Here is a 24287-nt window from a genome sequence, read left to right as displayed (position 1 = left end):
TGTTTACTTCCTCTTTCAAAAGAGGAAGTAATGAGGGACAGTTGCGTGGGCGGAGAAGTGATGGCAAGCAAACGCGATTTCCCCCTGTGTGATGACCCTCTACGTTGCCACAGGACCATGCCATTTTGGTGGTCATGGACCAGCCGGAATTTGGCCTTCCATGGGAAAGGTTGATCTGACACCTGTTTCTCTCACTCACCTGAGAGCCAAGAGTCTGGCACAATGTTTCGTAAGTATCTCTGGTCTCCAGGTGAGTAACGTTGGGTCTCTGCAAGCCTGCCTCTTCTTCGACCCGCTCAGGATTTTCCATCAAAAGCTTCTCATACTTCAAGACATTCCTTGCAATCCTCTTGTTGCTTGGATCTGGTCAAAATCAGACCATAATTTATTTATTTTATCCTTGCAGTGTTTTTATATTGTATTTTATATTACGCTTTTCATATTTTGAATGGTTTCTATGGTTTTAATTTTTGTAAACCGCCCAGACAGCTTTCGCTATTGGGCGGTATAAAAATGCAATAAATAAATTATACAATTTATTCATTGAGGGTAGAATACCATGCTTGTTTAGACAGGAATAAGTCCTATAACTCCCATCATTCTGGGATGGGGAAAGTTGGGAGTTGTAGGCCTTATTCCTGTCTAAACAAGCGTACAATTCCACTTTTATTTAGCTATAAAACTGACAAGACTTCTCTTCATCCACAAGGGATCCCAGCGCATTAAAAACAAACAAATGAATCCAATATAAAAAAAGCTTTAAAAGACCAATGAAAACAGCAACCCTTCAACCAGCAAGCGAAAACAAACATATATTTAAACGCTTGTACAAAAAGAAATGTTTTAAATTGGTGCCAATCATATCTCCTTTAGGAAGACATTCTAAAGTTGGGGCATTGTCTGAACATTCTCTAAACTAGAACGGAAGGTTTTTTGTTTTTTCACTTGCTCCGTGCTGTGCCTTTCATTCCTTTCAATGCAGTCTGGTACACAGAAATTGAAGTGGCAACGCCATTCCCTTCAACTGTGACCCAAAAACTTGAAAAACTTGACCTATTTTTATTATTATTATTATTATTATTATTATTATTTATTTATTTATATAGCACCATCAATGTACATGGTGCTGTACAGATTACACAGTAAATAGCAAGACCCTGCCGCATAGGCTTACAATCTAATAAAGTTGTAGTAAACAATAAGGAGGGAAAGAGAATGCAAACAGGCACAGGGAAGTGTAAAGAGGCACCGGGTAGGGTGAAGCTAAACAGTATAGAGTCAGAACAAACTCAATATTTAAAAGCTATAGGGAATAGAAAAGTTTTTAGCTGAGTTTTAAAAGCTGTGATTGAGTTTGTAGTTCTCAAGTGTTCTGGAAGAGCGTTCCAGGCGTAAGGGGCAGCGGAAGAAAAAGGACGAAGCCGAGTAAGGGAAGTGGAGGTCCTTGGGCAGGCGAGAAGCATGGCATCAGAGGAGCGGAGAGCCCGAGCGGGGCAATAGGGTGAGATGAGAGAGGAGAGATAGGAAGGAGCTAGGCCGTGAAAAGCTTTGAAGGTCAGCAGGAGAAGTTTATATTGGATTCTGAAGTGAATTGGAAGCCAATGAAGAGATTTCAGAAGTGGAGTGACATGGTCAGAGCGGCGGGCCAAGAAGATGATCTTAGCGGCAGAGTGGTGGACAAGGCACAGGAGCAGTAAAAAAAAAATGCTGCCTGCCTGATGATTTGTACAGCACCACATGTAGATTAGTACTTAATTGGGATAACTAATAAACCTGGCATTGAAAGGGCAAGGCGCAGCCTTCCTCAACCTGGGGCGCTCCAGATGTGTTGGACTGCATCTCCCAGAATGCCCCAGCCGGCTGGGGCATTCTGGGAGTTGTAGTCCAACACATCTGGAGCACCCCAGGTTGAGGAAGGCTGGGCGAGGGGGAAAACGTTTTGTCGCTGGGATGGCAATCCCTTCACCACGATGTGCGAACAAAAGGCTGAGTTGCCAACGGACCAGAAAAAAAAGCTCCGACCTGCTCTTGTGCCTTTAAGAACAGATTGATTCAACTGCCAGTGAAACTTTTAATGGTATGGAACAAGATATGACCATCAATTTACTACTTTTTGTGGATGCTGATAAGACACAATCCTGGGTGATCTACTAGGGCGACCCTATGGAAAGGAGGACAGTTGTATAGAAAAGGGAATTTCAGCAGGTGTCATTTGTATATATGGAGAACCTGGTGAAATTCCCTCTTCATCACAACAATTAAAGCTGCAGGAGCCCTGCCCTCTTTTGTATCGGGTCACTCTAGTATAGCTCATATGGTCACCGTATCTAAGACTCTATCCAGAAGAGAGAGAGTATTTCAATGCATATTAGTGATGAACAAGGCCATTACCAGCAGTCAACATTATTTTCAGATTAGCTAGCCCAGACCTCCATCCGATGAGTGTTTTATTGCACGCTCCTTGCTGGGCACTCACAGATTTTCACAGATCCCTCTCACGACATCGTCTGCCTCCCGCGTCCCTCCTGCGTCCCTCCGCGTCCCTCCTTCTTCGCACCACAAGAAAACACCCCAGTAAGTCTGACTTCTTTTTAAAGATGGAAGTTGCTGCTCTCTCCGGCTGTGTGCAGGAGAAACAGCGCGATCAGAACGGCCCCCTCAAAGGGCCCCATGCGCGTTGTTTACTTCCTCTTTCGAAAGAGGGAGTAATGAGGGACAATTGTGTCTGCGGCGAAGCAATGGTAAGCAAACGCGTTTTCCTTCTGTGTGATGATGCTCCTAGAACAACAGTGCCAATAAATAAATAAAATAAAAATAAAATTTAAAAAGAAAAGAAAAAAGATCCTCGTATGCTTACTTTCCCAGGGTTCAGCTAGGAACCCCACTGGCTGCATGGTTTGAATTGCAACTATGTCCCTGCTGATGATGACGCTGATCAGAATTTCTTAGAAATACATTTAATCTTTTGAAGCTTAATGTTTCGTCTGACAAACAGCAACATTCTACAGACTGACCAGATGGATCTGGAAGGTCTTCCCCTCCAGAAGCACATACCGTAGTGAAGAAATTCTTGGGAAAGGCTTAAGGCATGAGAAATGTTTCCTGCCTTAAAAGAAAAAAAGATATTGAGAGAGAGAGAGAGAGAGAGAGAGAGAGAGAGAGAGAGAAAGAGAGAGAGAGAGAGAGAGAGAGAGAGAACTAGTTAACTTTTTGAAAAAATAAAGAATCCTGGGGTTCAAATGTAGCTGAAAGTATTGTTCCCCCCCTTGAAATATCTGCCAAGACCCCCCACTGTAGACATATGTGAGTGCAGGGGCTGTCTATACTTAGCGATGGAGGGAAACGGCTCTCTGCACATGATCAGAGGCACAGGATTCTCAGACTCAAGGAAGAATGATGGATACCAGAAATTTTCTTAGAACGATAGTTCCACATTCTTCATGGATTTGGACTTCCATGACAACAGAGTTGCCAGTTCACTCCAGTTGACTATTATGAAAAAGGGATTTAACCCATATGGGTGATTGAATCTAACACCAAGGCTATGGTCCTCACAAGGTGTTCTAGCAGGGATCCAAAGTCCCAGACCCAGTTTAGATGGTGCTATTGAGCTATATCAGGATATTATCACAATTGGACCAGTCACTAGCCTACAGTCACACAGTGAGCTTTATGGCAGAGATTTGAACCTGGACCTCCCTGGTCCTCGTCTGACGCCCTAACCCAGACTTCTCTAGCCTCGCACCTCTAAATGTGTTGGATCTCAACTCTCAGTCAGCACGGCTACTGGAGGACACCAGTTTAGGGAAGGCTGCTCTATCCACTATGGGGCTTTATTCTTTTTCTCCTTTTCCCCCTGGGCAAAACTCAAAGTCAGGACTGTGCCAGTGGAAGCTGGTGGCTCCGATGTCAGTGAGCTGGTGAATCCGCTCCAGGTTTCATAGAATCATAGAATAGCAGAGTTGGAAGGGGCCTACAAGGCCATTGAGTCCAAACTCCAGCACAATGCAGGAATCCATCCTAAAGCATCCCTGACAGATGGTTGTCCAGCTGCCTCTTGAAGGCCTCCAGTGTGGGAGAGCCCACAAACTCCCTAGGTCACTGGTTCCATTGTCGTACTGCTCTAACAGTCAGGAAGTTTTTCCTGATGTCCAGCTGGAATCTGGCTTCCTGTAACTTAAGCCCGTTATTTCGTGTCCTGCACTCTGGGAGGATCGAGAAGGGATCCTGGCCCTCCTCTGTGTGACAACCTTTTAAGTCTTTGAAGAGTGCTCTCATGCCTCCCCTCCATCTTCTCTTCTCCAGGCTAAACATGCCCAGTTCTTTCAGTCTCTCCTCATAGGGCTTTGTTTCCAGACCCCTGATCATTCTGGTCTGCTTCCTTCTTGAATTGTGGAGCCCAGAACTGGACGCAGTACTCCAGAACCAGTCAGAACTGTAAAGGAACTATCCAAAGTGTGACGCGTGAAGCTCACTACAGACCACCTTGGACAGATCCTTTAGAGTACTGACTGAAACCCGGAGTGGATTCACCACCCAACTGATATCAGAGTCCCCAAAGGGATTGGCCCATGGCGCCTTCCAAAGACCTGCCTCTTGGGCCATTTCCTGGCTTGCGCCGTCCATCCGTGTGTTTTAAGAACACAAACAGGGGAACGGAACACAGGAATGGAGGCCCCCCCCCATCGCATCCCTAGGGAGGGTTCCTTACCTTGAAATAGGAGAACGCCAGGTGGTCGAGAGCATCCTCAAGGCTGCCCTCATCCTCCGTGTTCCAGTTCCCGTAGGCGAGGCGGAAGAGGCTGACGGCTTCCTCCAGCCACTGAATGGAATGGTAGTAATCCTCCATGTCATAGGCCACCTGTAAGAAACTGGGAGAGATAAGGTTGCTGGCAAAGACTGTACTGGAAGCAGGAGCAGACAAAGGGGACGGGTGATGTTGCTGGACTACGTATTCGCACCTGTGGCTGCCGGGTCTGGCCGTCGTCAGTCCAGTCCGTTTTGGCTAGTTCTGTTTACTTTGAGCGGCGTTGGCTCTCCAAGGTCCTAGGAAGCGACCTCCAGTATCGGAGGCAGTAAGCCTGTGTGCCCCAGTTGCTGGGGAACATGGGTGGGAGGGTGCTGTTGCACCGTGTCCTGCTTTGTTGGTCCCTGGCCGACAGCTGGTCGGCCCCTGTGTGAACAGAGTGCTGGACTAGATGGACCCTTGGTCTGATCAAGCAGGGCTTAGGTTCTTATGACCAGCTCAGACTATTTCTCCATCCAACCTGGTATTCCCTGTTCTGAACGGCAGTAGCACTCTGGCAGAGAGAGAGAGAGAGAGAGAGAGAGAGAGAGAGAGAGAGAGAGAGAGAGAGAGAGAGAGAGAGAGAGAGAGAGAGAGAGAACTCATTCCCCATCACCTCCAACCTAGGAAGACCACGCCTGGAGTATTGTGTGTGATTCTGGGCACCACATTTCCAGAAGGACATCGACAGGTTAGAGCAGGTTCAGAGGAGGGCAACAGAGATGATACAGGGACTTGAGGACAGGCCCTATGAGGACAGGCTGAAGGAACTGGGGATGTTCAGTCTGGAGACGTTAAAATTGAGGGGAGACGTGTGAGCAGTGTTCAGGTACAGAAAAGGGTACGACCGGGAAGAAAGTCACGAACTCTTTTCCATGGCCATAGGAATTAGGGCCCAAAGTAATGGGTATACTGTAAGTTACAGCAACCTAGATTCCGATGCAACCAGCCCACTCAACCCTCTTCTTTTTAACCTGGATTTGCCCACCCACCTTGCCAATGTGGAAGCAGTCGTCAGCTGACAAGGAGAAATCCTGCCCAGGGCTGTATATGTCAGGCAGGGGAGCCTTGCTGGCCCTCTGGAAGCGTCCTTTGGCCAAGGCCTCCACGCTCAGAGAGTAGACGTCTTGCAGCCGCATCACCGCCCGGGCTGCTCCTTCCAGGTCCTCAAAGATGGGCAAGTTCCCCTCCAACCTCTGGTAGCTGCTCTTCAGTGCTGCGAAAAGACAGTGATGGGTAACATTGATTATTTATTTCCTGATAGCCTTTTGATCCCACCTGTCAGCCGACAAGACTCCCCGTGCCACTGGTAAAGTTAAAAAGAAAAGAAAAAAGACCGCTCCTGCCTGTAGTCTTAGAAGCCACAAGACATGGCATGAAAGGAAAGGGCCTTGGGAGGGAAGAGGAACATTAGCAATCTCTGTAAGAGAGCTGATGGGTAGGTCACAGCTATGATAAACATAAGGTGACCCTATGGAAAGGAGGACAGGGATCCTGTATCTCAGGGGTCTCCAACCTCCGGGCCACAGACCAGTATTGGTCCGTGGCCTGTTAGGAACCAGTCCGTGCAGGTGAGCAGGGCTGGTGCTTCCATAGAGGCCAGTTGGGCGGCCGCCTAGAGCGCCAAGGTAAGGGGGCGCCGAACAGCACTCCTGGAAGTCGCCCTCCCACTTCTAGACCTGCTCTGGCCGAGTGAGGGCAGCTTCAGGGCACACCGTTCCGAAGCCTTCCGCCCTCCCCACCCAGGCCCACCCAGCCGAAGCGAAGCCAGGACGCTGGAGTTGGGGGGTGGGGTGGGGGCTTCCCAAAACCATCCCCTCAACCCTCCCCCCAGTTCCGTGGAAAAACTGTCTTCCACGGCACAGGTCCCTGGTGCCAAAAAGATTGGAGACCGCTGCTGTATCTAATACCTGCATAGAAAAGGCAATTTCAGCAGGTATCATTTGTATGCATGCAACACTTGGTGAAATCCCCTCTTCACCACAACAGTTGAATCTGCAGGAGCCCTGCCCTCTTTTGGATCTGGTCACTGTAGTATAGCTCTTGCAGCTTTAACAGTTGTGATGAAGAGGGACTTTCACCAGGTGCTGCATGCGTACAAATGACACCTGCTGAAATTCCCTTCTCTATGCAGCTATCCTCCAGTCCTCCTTTCCATAGGGCCACCCTAGGTAAACAATTATACCCTTCTTCTTACATGCGCTCAAGGCTTATGCCTGACATGCTCCAATTAGGCTTGGAACCTCAGCCGCTTCACCTCTCATTATCGTTTCTCCGTCCACGGTCGGACTCTTTCAGGCTGTGTATTAAGAATGCAATTTGACCAGTGGAAAGGCTCTCGCTGCCCTTTTTCCCAATGCCCAGATCTTCTCTTCAGGATCGAGCTCGGGGGGAAACCAATGTGCCTGGGACTAAAGCAAACACTGCCTTGCACAGCGCTGATTGGCTGGTGCCTGTGAGGTTGTGGAAGAACCTCTTCCCTTCCCCAAAGCGGTTTTTCAACCATTTTAAAAAGAATGTGTAGTGTGTGTGTTTTTTAAAAAAGGGGGGGAATATGTTCAATTGAATAAAAGTTATATGAAGCACATTAAAATGACAACAACATAGGGGAGGGGACAAGATGGACGACTGAATCGGCCGATTAGCGAGGCTGACCTTTGCATTGTGAATGTAAGTCGGGGGCAGAGCAGGCCCACGGCATTTTGCTACCTGAGGCAAAAGACGACATGTCGCCCCCCCCCTCCCAGTTCCACATACAGAAGTGAACTGGACTGGCAGCTGGATTTATGTCCTGTCAGAGCTGAAGTAAAATTCAGCTGCCAGTCCAGTTAGCTTCTGTGTAAGGAATTGGGAGGGGGGGGCATCTTGTCCTGTGCCCTGACAGAAGCATTTTCTGAAGGCAACAGACTAGTTTAGAGAATTCTCAAACACACTGCTCTGCCTTCCAACGAAGGGGAGTAGCCTGAAGACTCAGGAAGAATGCCCTGGAAGAGAGGGCTGCTGCCGCCACCGACCTGAACATCTACCACCTGAGGTAGTTGCCTCACTCTGCCTCATGGTAGGGCCGGACCAGCCAGGCAGGGCAGGGGTGAGGAGATAACTGTGTTGAGACTCTTGTTTTTATGGTACATCCCAACACCACTTCTGTCTACGCATTGAACTAGATTCAAAGAACTTAGATATAACTGTGAAATTTATACCCCTTGAAAAAGAGTCGACCCTGACATGCGTTGGGACTGAGCAAGCTGACTGAGGCATGCTGGGAGTGGTGCTTCAACATATCTAGAGGGTGCCCCGTTGGGGAAGGCTACCCTTCACCATAGCATTGTGGTTTTTGTTCTTCTTGACAACCGTTTGCAGGTTGTTTGATCCCTCTTGCTGCCTGGACTTATCTTTGGCCCATCCCAACACAGCAAAGATTATTATGAGCCCGTGTCTTCGACCGCTGGCAAAGTACCTTGGCTGTTCTCACTGGCCTCCATGCTGTAGACTACGTTCACCCAGTCGGACTGCAGTCTCTTGATCAGGGCGTACCCCAATAAGGGGTTGGACACTGTACTGCCTGCTCCTTCGTGCAAGGCCTGGATTTTCTTGTAGAATCTGGAAAATGCAAGGGGTGGTTGGGTGGGAAACCAAGAATGATATTTGGCTATCAACTCCAACTTGAAGCTCTGAGTCTGATGATGATGATGATAATGATGATTATCATCATCATCATCATCATCTCGATCCTCCCAGAGTGCAGGACATGGAATAATGGGCTCAAGTTAAAGGAAGCCAGATTCCAGCTGGACATCAGGAAAAGCTTCCTGACTGTTAGAGCAGTACGACAATGGAACCAGTTACCTAGGGTGGTGGTGGGCTCTTCTCCCACACTAGAGGCCTTCAAGAGGCAGCTGGACAACCATCTGTCAGGGATGCTTTAGGGTGGATTCCTGCATTGAGCAGGGGGTTGGACTCGATGGCCTTGTAGGCCCCTTCCAACTCTTGCTATTCTATGATTCTATGGTTCTATTATTGTTATTATTGTTATTATTATCATCTCTTTCTCACTCATGGCGGTTTTTCTAGACGTCAAAATGAAGGAGGGGGGGAAACATCCAATGAAAAAGAAGAGATAGTCTCTAGTGTTGGAAAATAGAAAAAGGTTTTTATTTTGTATTGTTGTAAAAGGACTTAATGTATAAAAAGCGCGACGTTTCGGATCTCCCGATCCTTCTTCAGGAGCTTCTGAAACAAAATAACATCCGTGAACCACAAGTCCAAATACGGTAAGCTAAAACAGCTAAATGCAGCAGTTTTTTTCGTTCTTTCTCTGCTGTAGACGTTCTTCTGTTTAACAGGTGAGCGGGTGTGTTAAACAGAAGAACGTCGACAGCAGAGATAGAACGAAAAAACTGCTGCATTTAGCTGTTTTAGCTTACCGTATTTGGACTTGTGGTTCACGGATGTTATTTTGTTTCAGAAGCTCCTGAAGAAGGATCGGGAGATCCGAAACGTCGCGCTTTTTATACATTGTCAGCCTTCCTCAACCTGGGGCGCTCCAGATGTGTTGGACTGCATCTCCCAGAATGCCCCGGCTGGGGTATTCTGGGAGTTGTAGTCCAACACATCTGGAGCACCCCAGGTTGAGGAAGGCTGCATTAAGTCCTTTTACAACAATACAATTTTTAAAGATTGAAGATATATGTACCAAAAAATAAAAACCTTTTTCTATTTTCCAACACTAGAGACTATCTCTTCTTTTTCATTGGTTTTTCTAGATGGACACGACAGGCTTTGCAAAGTCATGCTGTCTTTTACTAACTCAGGAATTTCCTGACAATTGAGCATGTTTTAAGTATTATTATTTTTAAAATAATGTTTTTATTAAAGATTTTCGTATATTCAACGTATCACAAATATTATAATATAATATAATATATCTCCCTCCCCTAAATGAATAATAATAATAATAATAATAATAATAATAATAATAATAATAATATGGAGTGAAGCTTATTGCCCTTATTACATTTTTAAATTCTTGATATTATTGTAACTTTACTATAAATTTATTCTATAACGGAAATTTCATACCATTTATACAGTCCATATATCCCTAGCTGTGTTCGACATATATGTCAACATCTCAGAATCAGTGGTGTATAAAATGAATTTCCACCATATAGCACTAAATACTAGTGGCTCTTCTTTGCCTTGTAGTACTCGTAACTTATGTGTTATTTTTTCACAAACTGCAGTAGACCATGGGAGAAGTGGAATTATTATTATTATTATTATCATCATCATCATCATAATCTCTTTCTTGCTCATGGCTGTTTTTCTAGACATACATGACGGGCATTGCCAAATCATGCTGTCTTTTACAGATTCAGGAATTTCCTGACAATTGAGCATGTTTTAAGTATGACTGCTTTCTGGATGTTCGTGTGGATGTATTTTGGTAGGCCCAATCTCTGAAGGTTTTCTGTATAGTTTTTTGATGTGATGCCGGTGACTGATGTGACTAACGGAATAATTGTGACCTTTTCCTGTTGCCATAGTTCTTTGACTTCCATGGCCATTGGTGTATATGTTTCTTATTATTTATTACATTTTTATACCGCCTTATAGACAAAGCTCTCTGGGTGGTTTACATAATAAGATCAATCGGAGTTGCCTGCAGAAATGGTCTTGTTCAATTTGACCTCAAAGCTTCCAACCCAAAATAATACAGTGTGATAGGAACGCCAAAAGACTCTTTCACCTTGTCTCCCATGATGGTAAGATAACTCCCCCAAGCAGGCCATGAAGGTCATAGCTAGAGAGGTACAGATTTTGTTAAATCCATTTCGTCTGTGTTTTGTGGATTGACAGGTACTATTTGTTTTGTTGTCTGCTCATGGACAGAATTGGATTTTTTTAGGGATTACAAGGGATTTTGTTCCACTTAAGCCTTAGCGCAAGTGCAAATTTGCTTAAATCCCCCTGCAATGTAAACAACCAGACTGCAAGCCTGCAGAATCCCTGTGACTTGGGAAAGGTCGTTCCGCTGCGGAATCTCCAGTTCGGATTCATAGAAATCAGAACGCATTTGAATCCACGGCGGATTTTCCCAGCATTTCTCGCTGTCGCCCTCTCCAGAGGTTACACTGACCCGGAAGGTGGAGGTTTCATTCTGTCACCACGACTAACAGTTACTGAGAAACATGCACCAAAAATATGCATGAATTTCCATGCATATTTTTGCATGGAAATAATATGGTTATTATTTGGTTATTTTCACATAAGGTCCTGCTGCAACCTTATGTGAAAATGAGACAAAATAAATCTAAGTTTGGAGAAATGAGAAACCAAGTAAAACTGAAATGGACAGATGTGTCCACCCCTAGAAAGCCACGTGAAGAGTATCTACTCTGGAAGACTGAATCCATTACTGCCAGGGCGGGGGGCGTCATGCTGGATACAGTGAGTGACGTTTCTCTCTCCCTCCTGATATTTGCATAAGTATTTCGAAGCTTGTCAATATTTATTTGCTCTCAAGCAATTTATTCAGGCTTTTAACAGCGAAATCTATGTTTTCTTTTCATTTCACATTTTGAAAATGTTGTTCCCCTACTGAGCTGATTCAGCAATGGAATATATATATATATATATATATATATATATATATATATACTTTGAATCGTTTTTTCCTACTGAAAGCCCACTTACATCTGGCTAGGTGCACTTTTCTTTTCTTTTTTGGCCTTGTATTTAATTTCCCTTTCAAAACAGTCTCATGATTCACATTCTATGTTACAGAGCCCATAAATTCACCCACAAAAGGACAGGAGAATATTTGCCAAAGGTCTGTTTCTAATTGCAACATTCCCTTGCCAATTTCGCAATCCAGAAATGCAAGTTTGGTGGGGAAGGATTGATTCCCCACCCGCCACAGCTTAGACCTTACAATAGGAGGGGGTTGTATGAAATCGGACATCTTTGGGGCTAGTTCAGGGTGCACCTGTTGGATCCAGCACCCGTTGAGTTGAGGGCCCAGCAAGCAGGTAATCCATGGCAATCCCGTAGGTAACCTGGACCCAAACCATGTAGGGCTTTCAAGGTGATAACCAACACTTTGTACTTCATCCGGAAACTAACTGGCAGCCAGTGAAGTGATTTTAAAGCTGGTGTAATATGGTCACCCCTAGGTGTATCGGTGACCAACTTGGCTGCCATATTTTGTACTAGTTGAAGTTTCCGAACCAGGCACAAAGGTAGCCCTATGTACAGCGCATTGCAGAAGGCAAGGCTCGAAATCACCAGCACATGCACTACATAGAATCATAGACTCATAGAATAGCAGAGTTGGAAGGGGCCTACAAGGCCATCGAGTCCAACCCCCTGCTCAATGCAGGAATCCACCCTAAAGCATCCCTGACAGATGGTTGTCCAGCTGCCTCTAGAAGGCCTCTGGTGTGGGAGAGCCCACAACCTCCCTAGGTAACTGATTCCATTGTCATACTGCTCTAACAGTCAGGAAGTTTTTCCTGATGTCCAGCTGGAATCTGGCTTCTTTTAACTTGAGCCCGTTATTCCGTGTCCTGTAGTCTGGGAGGATTGAGAAGAGATCCTGGCCCTCCTCTGTGGGACAAACTTTTAAGTATTTGAAGAGTGCTCTCATGTCTCCCCTCAATCTTCTCTTCTCCAGGCTAAACATGCCCAGTTCCTTCAGTGTCTCTTCACAGTCTCTCTCTGTGAACCGCCCAGAGAGCTTCGGCTATTGGGCAGTATAGAAATGTAATAAATAAATAAATAAATAAATAAATAAATAAATAAATAATAGGGCTTTGTTTCCAGACCCCTGATCATCCTGGTTGCCCATAAGAACATAAGAAGAGCCCTGCTGGATCAGACCAAGGGTCCATCTAGTCCAGCAGTCTGTTCGCACAGTGGCCAAACAGCCATCGGCCAGGGATGAACAAGCAGGGCATGGTGCAACAGCACCCTCCCACCCATGTTCCCCAGCAGCTGGTGCACACAGGCTTACTGCCTTGAATACTGGAGATAGCACACAACCATCAGAGCTGGTAGCCATGGATAGCCTTTTCCTCCAGGAATCTATCCAACCCCCTTTTGAAGCCATCCAGATTGGTGGCCATCACTACATCTTATGGGAGTGAGTTGCATAATGTAACTATGCGCTGTGTGAAGAAGTACTTCCTTTTATTTGTCCGTCTTTAGGTCTTCCAACTCTAGGAAGGGGCGCAGCTGGCGCATCAGCTGAAGCAGAACACAAATGACGTTCCTCTAGTAGCTTCCTTTGGTTGTCACATGCTTCCTGGCTCTTTACCCAGGTCATCTGCCCAGGTCCCTCTGCAAGATTAGGTTTGTAAATCAGCATGAGGCGCCAATTGGTTGCAGGGTAGAATAATGGGCTCCAATCCAGCCTTCTCCAACCTGAAACCTTCCAGATTGGCCATTGGCCATGCTGGCAAGAGATAATGAGAGTAACCGTCCAACACATCTAGATAGGGGCAGTTTGTAGAAAGATCCATGTACAAACAACCAGGATGATCAGGGGTCTGGAAACAAAGCCCTAGGAAGAGAGACTGAAAGAACTGGGCATGTTTAGCCTGGAGAAGAGAAGATTGAGGGGAGACATGATAGCACTCTTCAAATACTTAAAAGGTTGTCACACAGAGGAGGGCCAGGATCTCTTCTCGATCCTCCCAGAGTGCAGGCCACGGAATAATGGGCTCAAGTTAAAGGAAGCCAGATTCCAGCTGGACATCAGGAAAACCTTCCTGACTGTTAGAGCAGTACGACAATGGAATCAGTTACCTAGGGAGGTGGTGGGCTCTCCCACACTAGAGGCCTTCAGGAGGCAGCTGGACAACCATCTGTCAGGGATGCTGTAGGGTGGATTCCTGCATTGAGCAGGGGTTTGGACTCCATGGCCTTGTAGGCCCTTCCAACTCTGCTGTTCTATGATTCTATGATTCTAAAACCCAACTGGACTAGCCAACTGGATAAACCTGTTTTCAATGTTGGTGATGGCACAGCATCTGGGAATCCCAACCGCCGCTTTAAGGAGAAAAAATCATACGAATCCCGGTGCAGACGTCCCATGCAAAACTGCACGTGGGGAAATTATTTATTCATTTGTTTATTCAAGTATTTATAGACCACTTTCAACCACAAGGCCATCAGGGTGGCATGTTCAGCAAATGTTAAAGCAATTTCAACAACAAGAACTATGAAAAAAAGCATGAAACTTACAAAAATGTAAAACCAACCATGAAAAACAACTGAAAATGGAGTAGAATAATAATGGCTTTAATGCCCACCAGAAGCTGAACAATGATGAGGTTACTCTAACCCCCAAGGGGGGGGAGATCCAAAATCAGGGTGCTGCCACAAAAAGGCCCTGTTCTTTCAATGGGGAAAAGCAGGGCCTCAGACAAAAATTGTAAGCTATGGGATAGGGACAATCTTTCAGGAATCCTGGACCAGTGCCTTGAGTTGGGCCCAGAAACGAACTGGGAGCCAGTGAAACTGATGTAAGACCATTGTAATATGGTCTATGAAACGCACAGCAGAAAGCAACTTGGCTGCAGCATTTTGCACCAGCTGCAGTTTTTGAATACCCTTCAAGGACAGTTCCATGAAAAGCATGTTACAATTGTCTATATGGGAAGTGACTAACGTAGTCACTTCCCATATATTCCCATATATTCTTCTGCGTCAAGAAGGACGCAGACAAGCTGGAGCGTGTTCAGAGGAGGGCAACCAGGATGATCGGGGTCTGGAAACAAAGCCCTATGAGGAGAGACTGAAAGAACTGGGCATGTTTAGCCTGGAGAAGAGAAGGCTGAGGGGAGACATGATAGCACTCTTCAAATACTTAAAAGGTTGTCACACAGAGGAGGGCCAGGATCTCTTCTCGATCCTCCCAGAGTGCAGGACACGGAATAACGGGCTCAAGTTAAAGGAAGCTAGATTCCGGCTGGACATCAGGAAAAACTTCCTGTTAGAGCAGTACGACAATGGAATCAGTTGCCTGGTGAGGTTGTGGGCTCTCCCACACTAGAGGCCTTCAAGAGGCAGCTGGGCAACCACCTGTCAGGGATGCTTTAGGGTGGATTCCTGCATTGAGCAGGGGGTTGGACTCGATGGCCTTTTGGCCCCTTCCAACTCTGCTATTCTATGATTCTATGATTCTATGTGTCACTGTAGCTAGGTCTGTCTTCTCCAGGGAGGAGAACTATTACCCTGGAATGGTGTATTTATTTAGCAGGAAAAACCCATCCCCAAAAGTAAGTAGGAACCCAATCTACATGAAACGAGTATGTTTTGAGACGGAAGTAATGATTTAGAGTCTCAGATAAGGGTCTTTCCCAGCAGTAATACCAGTGATCCTTTTTACCTGTGCCCATGAGAGAACCTGGAACTTTTTGCATGCAAAATGCATGATCTGTGCTTCCTAAATTATAGGCAGAAGAACATAAGAACCTAAGAAGAGCCCTGATGCTGGATCAGATCAAGGGTCCATCTAGTCCGGCACTCTGTTCACACAGGGGCCAACCAGCTGTTGACCAGGGACCCACAAAGCAGGACATGGGGCAACAGCACCCTCCCACCCATGTTCCCCAACAACTGGTGCACACAGGCTTACTGCCTCTGATACTGGAGGCAGCATATAGCCATTAGGGCTAGTAGCCAGTGATAGCCTACTCCTGCAGGAATCTATCCAACCCCCTTTTAAAGCCATCCAAATTGGTGGCCATCACTAAGTGAGTTCCATAATTTAACTATATGCTGTGTGAAGCCCTTTCTTTTATCTCTCCTGAATCTCCCACCCATCAGCTTCATGAGATGACCCCACTGGGTTCTAGTATTATGGGAGGGGGAGGAAAATGTGTTCAAATTATTGTTCTTTAACTGCACCTTCACCCTCCCCGTTTTAATGCTACTTAGTAGAGCAGCCTTCCCCAATCTGGCACCCTCCAGATGTGTTGGACTACAATCCCCAGCATCCCCTGCCATGCCTGTCTGGGGATGCTGGGAGTTGTACTCCAACTGCTCATCACATATATATGTACTTAAATGTGTCAATGACCAGAGTGAGGTTTACCACTGTTTAGGTCAGGGGAGGGGATACTGTAGCTGTCCAGATGGGGCTGGGCTCTGGTGCCTATCATCCCTAACCATTTGCCATGCTAAGGCTAATGGGACTTGAAAATGAAACATGCAACAGAAATGAAGCGTTTTTGACCCAATTAACTCTGCAAGGTGATTGGTGTGAAGGCCCTAGGACCACAATGTGCAGGGCTCATTACAAAATACCAACAGGGTGGGTGGGCAGGCAGGTCCCTACCCCAAAGAGCTGACAATCCAAAATCTGATGCCAGGGGGATGACAGAAGAAAGCAAGGGAAACAGGAGCAGAGTTAAACATCACAGCCAGGGCCTAATCCTGGGGCTTTCTGTATGCACAATATGTCCTGATGCGGCATTAAAAAAGTGAGAGATCCCGTGTGGTGTAGTGGCTAGAGTACTGGACTGGGAGTCGGGAGATCCGGGTTCTACTCTCCACTCATAGAATCATAGACTCATAGAATAGCAGAGTTGGAAGGGGCCTACAAGGCCATCGAGTCCAACCCCCTGCTCAGTGCAGGAATCCACCCTAAAGCCTCCCTGACAGATGGTTGTCCAGCTGCCTCTTGAAGGCCTCTAGTGTGGGAGAGCCCACAACCTCACCAGGCAACTGATTCCACTGTCGTACTTCTCTAACAGTCAGGAAGCTTTTCCTGATGTCCAGCCGGAATCTAGCTTCCTGTAACTTGAGCCCATTATTCCGTGTCCTGCACTCTGGGAGGATCGAGAAGAGATCCTGGCCCTCCTCTGTGGGACAACCTTTTAAGACAACCTCACTGGAAACCCACTGGGTGGCTTTGGGCCAGTCACGGACTCTCAGCCCAGCCTACCTCTCAGGGTAGTCGTTGTGAGGATAAAAATGGAGAGGGGGGGGGGGATGATGTACAGTGCCTTCAGATCCTTGGAGGGAAAAAAGGCTGGACAGAAACGCAACAGTGAATCAATCCTCCTGCCCACCCGGCCAGCCCCGTTGCTGATGCCTGCAGGCGCAGGTCGGCCTTACCGCCTGAGGTCGTTAAGCCGGCGGGTCTCGTCCTCGAGGTAGGCGCGCAGGCTCCGCAGCAGCTCCTGCTCCGGCGCCAGCGCCTGCTGGATGCTCAGCATGGACGTGAAGGTCTCCGCGCGCGCCCAGCGCCATTGGCCCAGCAGCAGCAGCAGCAGCAGCAGCAGCAGCAGCAGCAGCGCCGCCGCCCGGAGCCACCGCATGGCCGCCCTCCCCTGGAGCCCCGCTCCGCTCCGCCCGCCCGCGCAAGCCCCGGCGCGCTCTTGCTGGAAGCCGCCCGACGGGAGCCGTCTGTCCGTCCGTCCGTTCGCGGCCGAAGAGGAACCAGACGGGAAAGGGGCCGCCCAGCCCGCGGGAAGGAGCGGCTGCGGCGCCTGGGCTCTCCGCCCGCGGCAGAAGTGCTGGCAGGCTGCTCGGTGTGAGCCCCGCCGCCCCGCCCCGCCCCAGGGCTGAAAATGTGATTTAGACATGGGGGGGAGGGGGGGAGGACAGCAAGCTCCAGCCCATCTGGAAGAGAGGCTGCTCTTGGCGGGGGAGGGGGAGGGGGCAGAGGTGCATTTTGGAGCAGAGGAGGGCTCGCCGGAGCAGGGTTCGCATGCATGGCCCCTGGAGTCCAAAAACGTGGCTCCATCTCTCCCTGTATATTTATGATAGATGGCATAGGGTGGGAAGGGTGTGTGTCCTCTTTTGCAGAGAGCAGTCCTCTATTTTAAGGGCTGCCAGGGGATCAGAAGAGCCCTGAGGCTGGGTCAAACCGAGGATCCATCTAGTCCAGCACTCTGTTCACACAGGGGCCAACCAGCCATCGGGCAGGGATGAACAAGCAGGACATGGTGCAACAGCATCCTCACGCCCATGTTCCACAGCAACTGGCGCTTACTGCCTTGGATGTTTAGCTTGGATGTTTAGCCTCCAGGCATGTTTAGCCTGGAGATGAGAAGACTGAGGGGAGGCATAATAGCACTCTTCAAATACTTCAAAGGTTGTCACACAGAGGAGGGCCAGGATCTCTTCTCGATCCTCCCAGAGTGCAGGACACGGAATAATGGGCTCAAGTTACAGGAAGTCAGATTCCAGCTGGACATCAGGAAAAACGTCCTGACTGTTAGAGCAGTACGACAATGGAACCAGTTATTTAGGGAGGTTGTGGGCTCTCCCACACTAGAGGCCTTCAAGAGGCAGCTGGACAACCACCTGTCAGGGATGCTTTAGGGTGGATTTCTGCACTGAGCAGGGGGTTGGACTAGATGGCCTTGTAGGCCCCTTCCAACTCTGCTGTTCTATGATTCTATGTTACTGGAGGGCTAGTAGCCATGGATAGCCTTTGCCTCCAGGAATTTATCCAACCCCCTTTTGAAGCCATCTAGATTGGTCGGCCTCTGTGTGAACAGAGTGCTGGACTAGATAGATCCTTCGTCTGATCCAGCAGGGCTCTTCTTATGTTCTTATGACATGTGTCTCTAGCAGAGAAGAATCCCAAAATCAGGATTTCTGTGAAGGGCTGTTTTTTCCAGTGCCTCAAAGCCCAGCCTGGCAGATTGTCCAGGTCTTGGCGAGTTTTTCAACCGGCTGGGGCTTCCCCCCCCCCCTTTTTTTTTTTTTTTTGGAACGGAGGCCGACAAGACTTGGCTCTGGAATTAACCATCAACCTACCCACATTTCACAGACCAAAATCACAATATGCTTGTAACAGTGCCTGGACTCACACACGGAGGATCACCAGGCAATCCCCGGCACGGGTCCACATGGCAGGAGAATCTATTCTGTCAGTTGTGCAGTACGTCCATGGACTCTCCATTCCCTGGAGGCAAGAAGACCCCAGAGACACAACAATGCTGTGAATTAATAATTTCCCTATAAAAAATCTTCAGTTTTGCAGACAGTTATCCTTGAGGTCCAAAGGCGAATGCCTACGATGCCACCTGGTGGACAGCTATCACATAACAAGCGGAATACATGGGTTTGCAGCTTCCGTCTGAGTAGAGGGAGAAATAGTGTGTGAAAGATCCACCCATCCAAATCTCACAGCATGCAAAGGTTCACATTTTTGGTGGCTTCTTCACTGTGCTGTTTCTTCTATCTGTTGCTTCTCTGGCCCCATTATGGGTGTCTTCTGCTTTTTGGAAATAGTTACATGAGTGATCTCTTCACCGACATGATTGACGTGACGGCAGTGTAGCAATACATGACCAGTACGATTTGGTGGCATGACGCCACAACAAAGCCAGTTGGGAATGAGGGCAAAGCTGGCTGGAAACACATTGCCCTCACTCTCAGTAGGCTATCCCTGCTTCTCAATGTTTAAACCGGTCTTGGACTGGAGAGTCCTTTAAACAGAGAACACCTTTGGTGTGATCAAGCACAGTTCTTCCGATACTCTCAGGGTCTGCTCCTCCACACGGTGTTTTCTTCAATACTTCGTGTGAATTTGATTTGGAAAGGGAGCTAAAACCAGAACCCAGCCCTAGCCGCTGTTCTGCTGTACCTAGGTGTTTTTTTTAGTGTGCAGTTGGACACAAAATGTGCAGTTGGGGGGAAATGTGCAGTTGGAAATCTGATAATGTGCAGTTGAAAAAAGTGGTGGTAAAAAATAAGACATGTCATGTGTTATGCGTACGTGTTTATTAAGAACTCAGAGCTCGGAGGATGGCAACAAGGGAGAGGGCCTTTTCAGTGGTGGCCCCCCGACTGTGGAATGATCTCCCTGATGAGGCTCGCCTGGCACCAACACTGTTATCTTTCAGGCGCCAGGTCAAGACTTTTCTCTTCTCCCAGGCATTTAACAGCATTTAACAACGTTAAGTTTGTCTTTTAACGGACCCCAGAACTGTTGTTTTTAAACGGATGTTGTTGTTTTTATACTGTTCTTATGTTTTTGACGGTTTTAAATTTTGTATACTTTTTTTAATGTTTACTGTTTTTAACTTTTGTAAACCGCCCAGAGAACTTCAGCTAGGGCGGGGACGGTATATAAAAAATGTAATAAATAAATAAATAAAGCCAGGGATGGCGTGCAACAAAAATTATATAAGGCTGCAGGTGAAAGAGCCCTTGATGGTGCGTGACTGGTATTGTTGGGTTCTGTGACAGTGTTGCCTGAATAGATGTGGGGGCAGAGTTGGTACTTGGGTCTATTGCATGGTCTGTGTCTCTGTCCTGTGTACTATTGCTGGTTAGCATCTGCTTCAAGCTGGGAGGCTGTCTGTAGGCTAGGAATGGCCTGCCTCCCATGGCTTGTGAGAGAGAAGTGTCTGTGCTGATGATGGGTTGGAGTTCACGGATGATCCGTTGCCGTGGTTTCAATTGGGGGCTGTAGGTGACCACCAGTGGTGTACTTAGAATCATAGAATAGTAGAGTTGGAAGGGTCCTAGAAGGCCATCAAGTCCAGCCCCCTTCTCTTGGTCTGTCAACCTTCCGCATGGCCCTCTCAATCTGCCTTTAAGTTTAAGGTGCTGCTAGTGTGGGTAATCATCTGTCCAGTCGTGAAAGAGACATAATGTGTTTGGCTTGGGCGGGGGCAGCGGTGTGTGTGTGTGTGCGTGTGTGTGTGTGTGTCTGGCAGGGCATTTGTGCAGTTGGAAAATCTTCTTTTAAAAAAAAACCTGGCTGTGCCACGGGACACCCATGAATGCTTTACAGATCCAGTTCATAGTCCAGGGAAACGAAAGCACAGCGAGCTCATGTAGGATTTGTTAGCCCGAGGCCAAATGAGGAGCAACAAAGCCACGAGCGGAATACCCTTTTCCCCCTGACTCCCTCTGGCTTTCTCTTCTTTGGTAGAAGAGGGTGGCACATGTCCCAGGCTCCCCCTCCGTGTGCTGTGTCTAGCAGCGGCGGCACTATTTGCAAAGAGACCCGAGCCAGGGCTGGGCCCCGTCAACTCAGGTCACAACTAGCTTGTTTGCCTTCAGGGAAATCAGTGTTAGAGCCCCTGTTTCGCACACAGAACCCGGCAGTCTCAATGTCAGGCATTCGCCCTTTAAAAAGTTCTTAGGTGGGTGGTCTTGAGACAATTGTGTGCCTCAGAGAACGGAGCTGAGGCTGCTCACCAGAGGAGACCGGCCTCCTCTGGTGAGGAGCGCAGGACACGGAATAACGGGCTCAAGTTAAAGGAAGCCAGATTCCAGCTGGACATCAGGAAAAACTTCCTGACGGTTAGAGCAGTACGACAATGGAACCAGTGACCTAGGGAGGTGGTGGGCTCTCCCACACTAGAGGCCTTCAAGAGGCAGCTGGACAACCATCTGTCAGGGATGCTTTAGGGTGGATTCCTGCATTGAGCAGGGGGTTGGACTCGATGGCCTTGTAGGCCCCTTCCAACTCTGCTATTCTATGATTCAACCAATCTGGTGCCCTCCAATGGCTATGGTAGCAGGGGGCGATGGGAGTTGTAGTCAAGGACAACTGCAGTGCACCAGGTTGGGGAAGTCTGGAATAGGCAGCATGCGGCTATAGACCAGGGATGTTGAACGTCTTTCAGAGCAGCTCTCGAGGGCTACATTGCAGTGGTGGGCGGAGCCAAAAGCAAAAGACGGCAGGGCTAAATTGCTATCATTTTGTGGCTAAAATTCAAAGAATCATAGAATCATAGAACAGCAGAGTTGGAAGGGGCCCACAAGGCCATCGAGTCCAACCCCCTGCTCAATGCAGGAATCCACCCTAAAGCATCCCTGACAGATGGTTGTCCATCCCTGACAGATGGGATGGACAACCATCTTCCTGCCCGTAATGAAGTCTTGGTAGGGTGACCCTATGGAAAGGAGGACTGGGCTCCTGTATCTTTAACAGTTGCATAGAGAAGGGAATTTCAGCAGGTGTCCTTTGTATGCATGCAGCACCTGGTGAAATTCCTTCTTTATCACATCAGTTAAACTGCAGTATCTGGTCACGCTAGGCAGGGCTCCTGCAGCTTTAACTGTTGTGAAGAGGGAATTTCACCAGGTGTTGCATGCTTACAAATGACTCCTGCTGAAATTCTCTTTTCTCTACAACTGTTAAAGATGCAGGAGCCTTGTCCTCCTTTCCATAGGGTCACCCTAAGTCTTGGGAGAGGCACTTCAGTCTTTTTTGCATAGGAGAAAAGCTGTGCAAAACCTGGGAAGCCGCCTTATGAGTGGCGGTTGAGAGAAAGGAGCTGGGGCTAGAGAAATAGGGCTTGCCTTCTGGGAAACTGCGTAGGGCTGGATCGGAACCCCAGGCCTGAGGCTCTCCATCCCTGCTACGTACAGTACATCTCAATGGTCTGATTCCGCATAGGCTAGGGTGACCATATGAAAAGGAGGACAGGGCTCCTGTATCTTTAACAGTTGCATAGAAAAGGGAATTTCAGCAGGTGTCATTTGTATATATGGAGAACCTGGTGAAATTTCCTCTTCGTCACAGCTGCAGGAGCTATACTGCAGATATACTGTGACCAGATTATTATTATTATTATTATTTATTTATTTATATAGCACCATCAATGTACATGGTGCTGTACAGAGTAAAACAGTAAATAGCAAGACCCTGCCGCATACGCTTACAATCTAATAAAATCATAGTAGAACAATAAGGAGGGGAAGAGAATGCAAACAGGTACAGGGTAGGGTAAGCAGGCACAGGGTAGGGTAAAACTAACAGTAGAAAGTAACAGTAGAAAGTAAAAGAGGGCAGGGCACCTGCAGCTTTAACTGTTGGTTGAAAAGGAAATTTCCCCAGGTTCTCCGTATATACAAATAACACCTGCTGAAATTCCCTTTTCAATACAACTGTTAAAGATACAGGAGCCCTGTCCTCCTTTTCATATGGCCACCCTAGCATAGGCGAGTTCACATGAGGAGCACTGAACTTCCCAAATGCTGATTATTGGCAAATTGCACATAATTCTAGAAAAAAACCATAGTTCTCCTAGTTAAAGAAGGTGCTGCAGAAGGCATAGCAGAGGTAGGGTGACCATATGGAAAGGAGGACAAGGCTCCTGTATCTTTAACAGTTTCATAGGAAAGGGAATTTCAGCAGGTGTCATTTGTATATATGGAGAACCTGGTGAAATTCCCTCTTCATCACAACAGTTAAAGGTGCAGGAGCTATACTAGAGTGACCAGATTTAAAAGAGGGCAGGGCACCTGCAGCTTTAACTGCTGTGATGAAGAGGAAATTTCACCAGGGTTTCTCATATATACAAATGACACCTGCTGAAATTTCCTTTTCAATGCAACTGTTAAAGATACAGGAGCCCTGTCCTCCTTTTCATATGGTCACCCTAAGCAGAGGACCCAAGAGGAACAACCAAGGCACCAATTGCCCCTGTCTGCAGACCCAAACACACTTACTAGGGAGTAAGCCCCATTAAACATAGTGGGGCTTACTTCTGAGTAAACATGTATACATCTACTATATCCAGGTTATCTCACAGGGGCGGGGAACCAATGTTTTTGGACTCCACCTCCCATCAGCCTCAGCCTGTACAGCCAATGGTCAGGGATGATGGATTTGGAGTCCAACAACATCTGGAAGACCACTGGTTGCAGCAAGTTACCATAGGGTTTATAATTATCATTTAGAAATCATTAAATCTATGATTCTATGATTCATTAAGAAGTATGCTTTTTCATTTGGGAATACTTCGTCCTGCACAGAAGGCCAGTTTGTTGGAGGCTGCTTCAGCCTCCAAGGAAATATACGGAAACTAAGATCCCCGTGTTTACTTGGTGCGGGGAATTCAGCAGTGTAACTAGGTTCAGCCCGCACAATGCCCCAGCTAATTCCTAAATCCAGAGCTGTGCAAGTCATGATCAGGCAGGACTGTGCCAAAACTCCTCCTTTGTGCGACAATGAACAATGCCAGGGCAGCGGTGATAAACGGACAGAAACAGGGACATTCAGGAAACCATTGCTGTGCCATCATGTTGGTATTAGGACCACTGCTTCTCCTGCTGCAGGCACTACTGGGATTAATTGGTAAGTGTCTTCCGGTGACTAGACAAAAAGGAGGAAGGGGTGTGTGTGTGTGTGCTTTAACAGCAGCTTTCTCCATCTCGATGCCCTTCAGATGGTTTGGACTACAATTCCCAGCATCCCCCATTGCTGGCTAGGGGGGTGTTGGGAGTTATAGTCCAACTAATCTGGATGGTTGACACAACCTTTAAGGTAGATGAGAACGCCTATAGTCATTTTCATGCAGTACGACAGTGGAACCAGTTCCCTAGGAAGGTTGTGGGCTCTCCCACACTGGAGGCCTTCAAGAGGCAGCTGGACAGCCATCAGTCAGGGATGCTGTAGGGTGGATTCCTGCATTGAGCAGGGGGTTGGAATCGATGGCCTTGTAGGCCCCTTCCAACTCTGCTATTCTATGATTCTATCTGATCACCCTGAACACTGGATTTTCTACAACTG

General features: G+C 47.5%; 1 protein-coding gene across 1 annotated transcript in view; it reads right to left on the bottom strand.

Moving 5' to 3' along the window:
- Positions 1 to 17070, bottom strand: part of P4HA3 (prolyl 4-hydroxylase subunit alpha 3) — a gene marked incomplete at its 5' end in the record, with an annotated part of 34837 nt that extends 17767 nt beyond the window's left edge. Inside the window, 6 exons of the mRNA XM_063127277.1 lie at positions 200 to 363; positions 3055 to 3106; positions 4712 to 4861; positions 5779 to 6002; positions 8244 to 8386; positions 16913 to 17070. Coding sequence (XP_062983347.1) covers positions 200 to 363; positions 3055 to 3106; positions 4712 to 4861; positions 5779 to 6002; positions 8244 to 8386; positions 16913 to 17070 — 891 coding nt within the window. The remainder of the gene's footprint in view (positions 1 to 199; positions 364 to 3054; positions 3107 to 4711; positions 4862 to 5778; positions 6003 to 8243; positions 8387 to 16912) is intronic.
- Positions 17071 to 24287: the final 7217 nt, after the last annotated feature.

Source organism: Elgaria multicarinata, chromosome 5 (assembly GCF_023053635.1).
Source record: "Elgaria multicarinata webbii isolate HBS135686 ecotype San Diego chromosome 5, rElgMul1.1.pri, whole genome shotgun sequence".
NCBI classification, from domain to species: Eukaryota; Metazoa; Chordata; class Lepidosauria; order Squamata; family Anguidae; genus Elgaria; species Elgaria multicarinata.
Note: the sequence above shows the minus strand (reverse complement) of the source record. Positions and strands in the feature narration are given on the sequence as shown.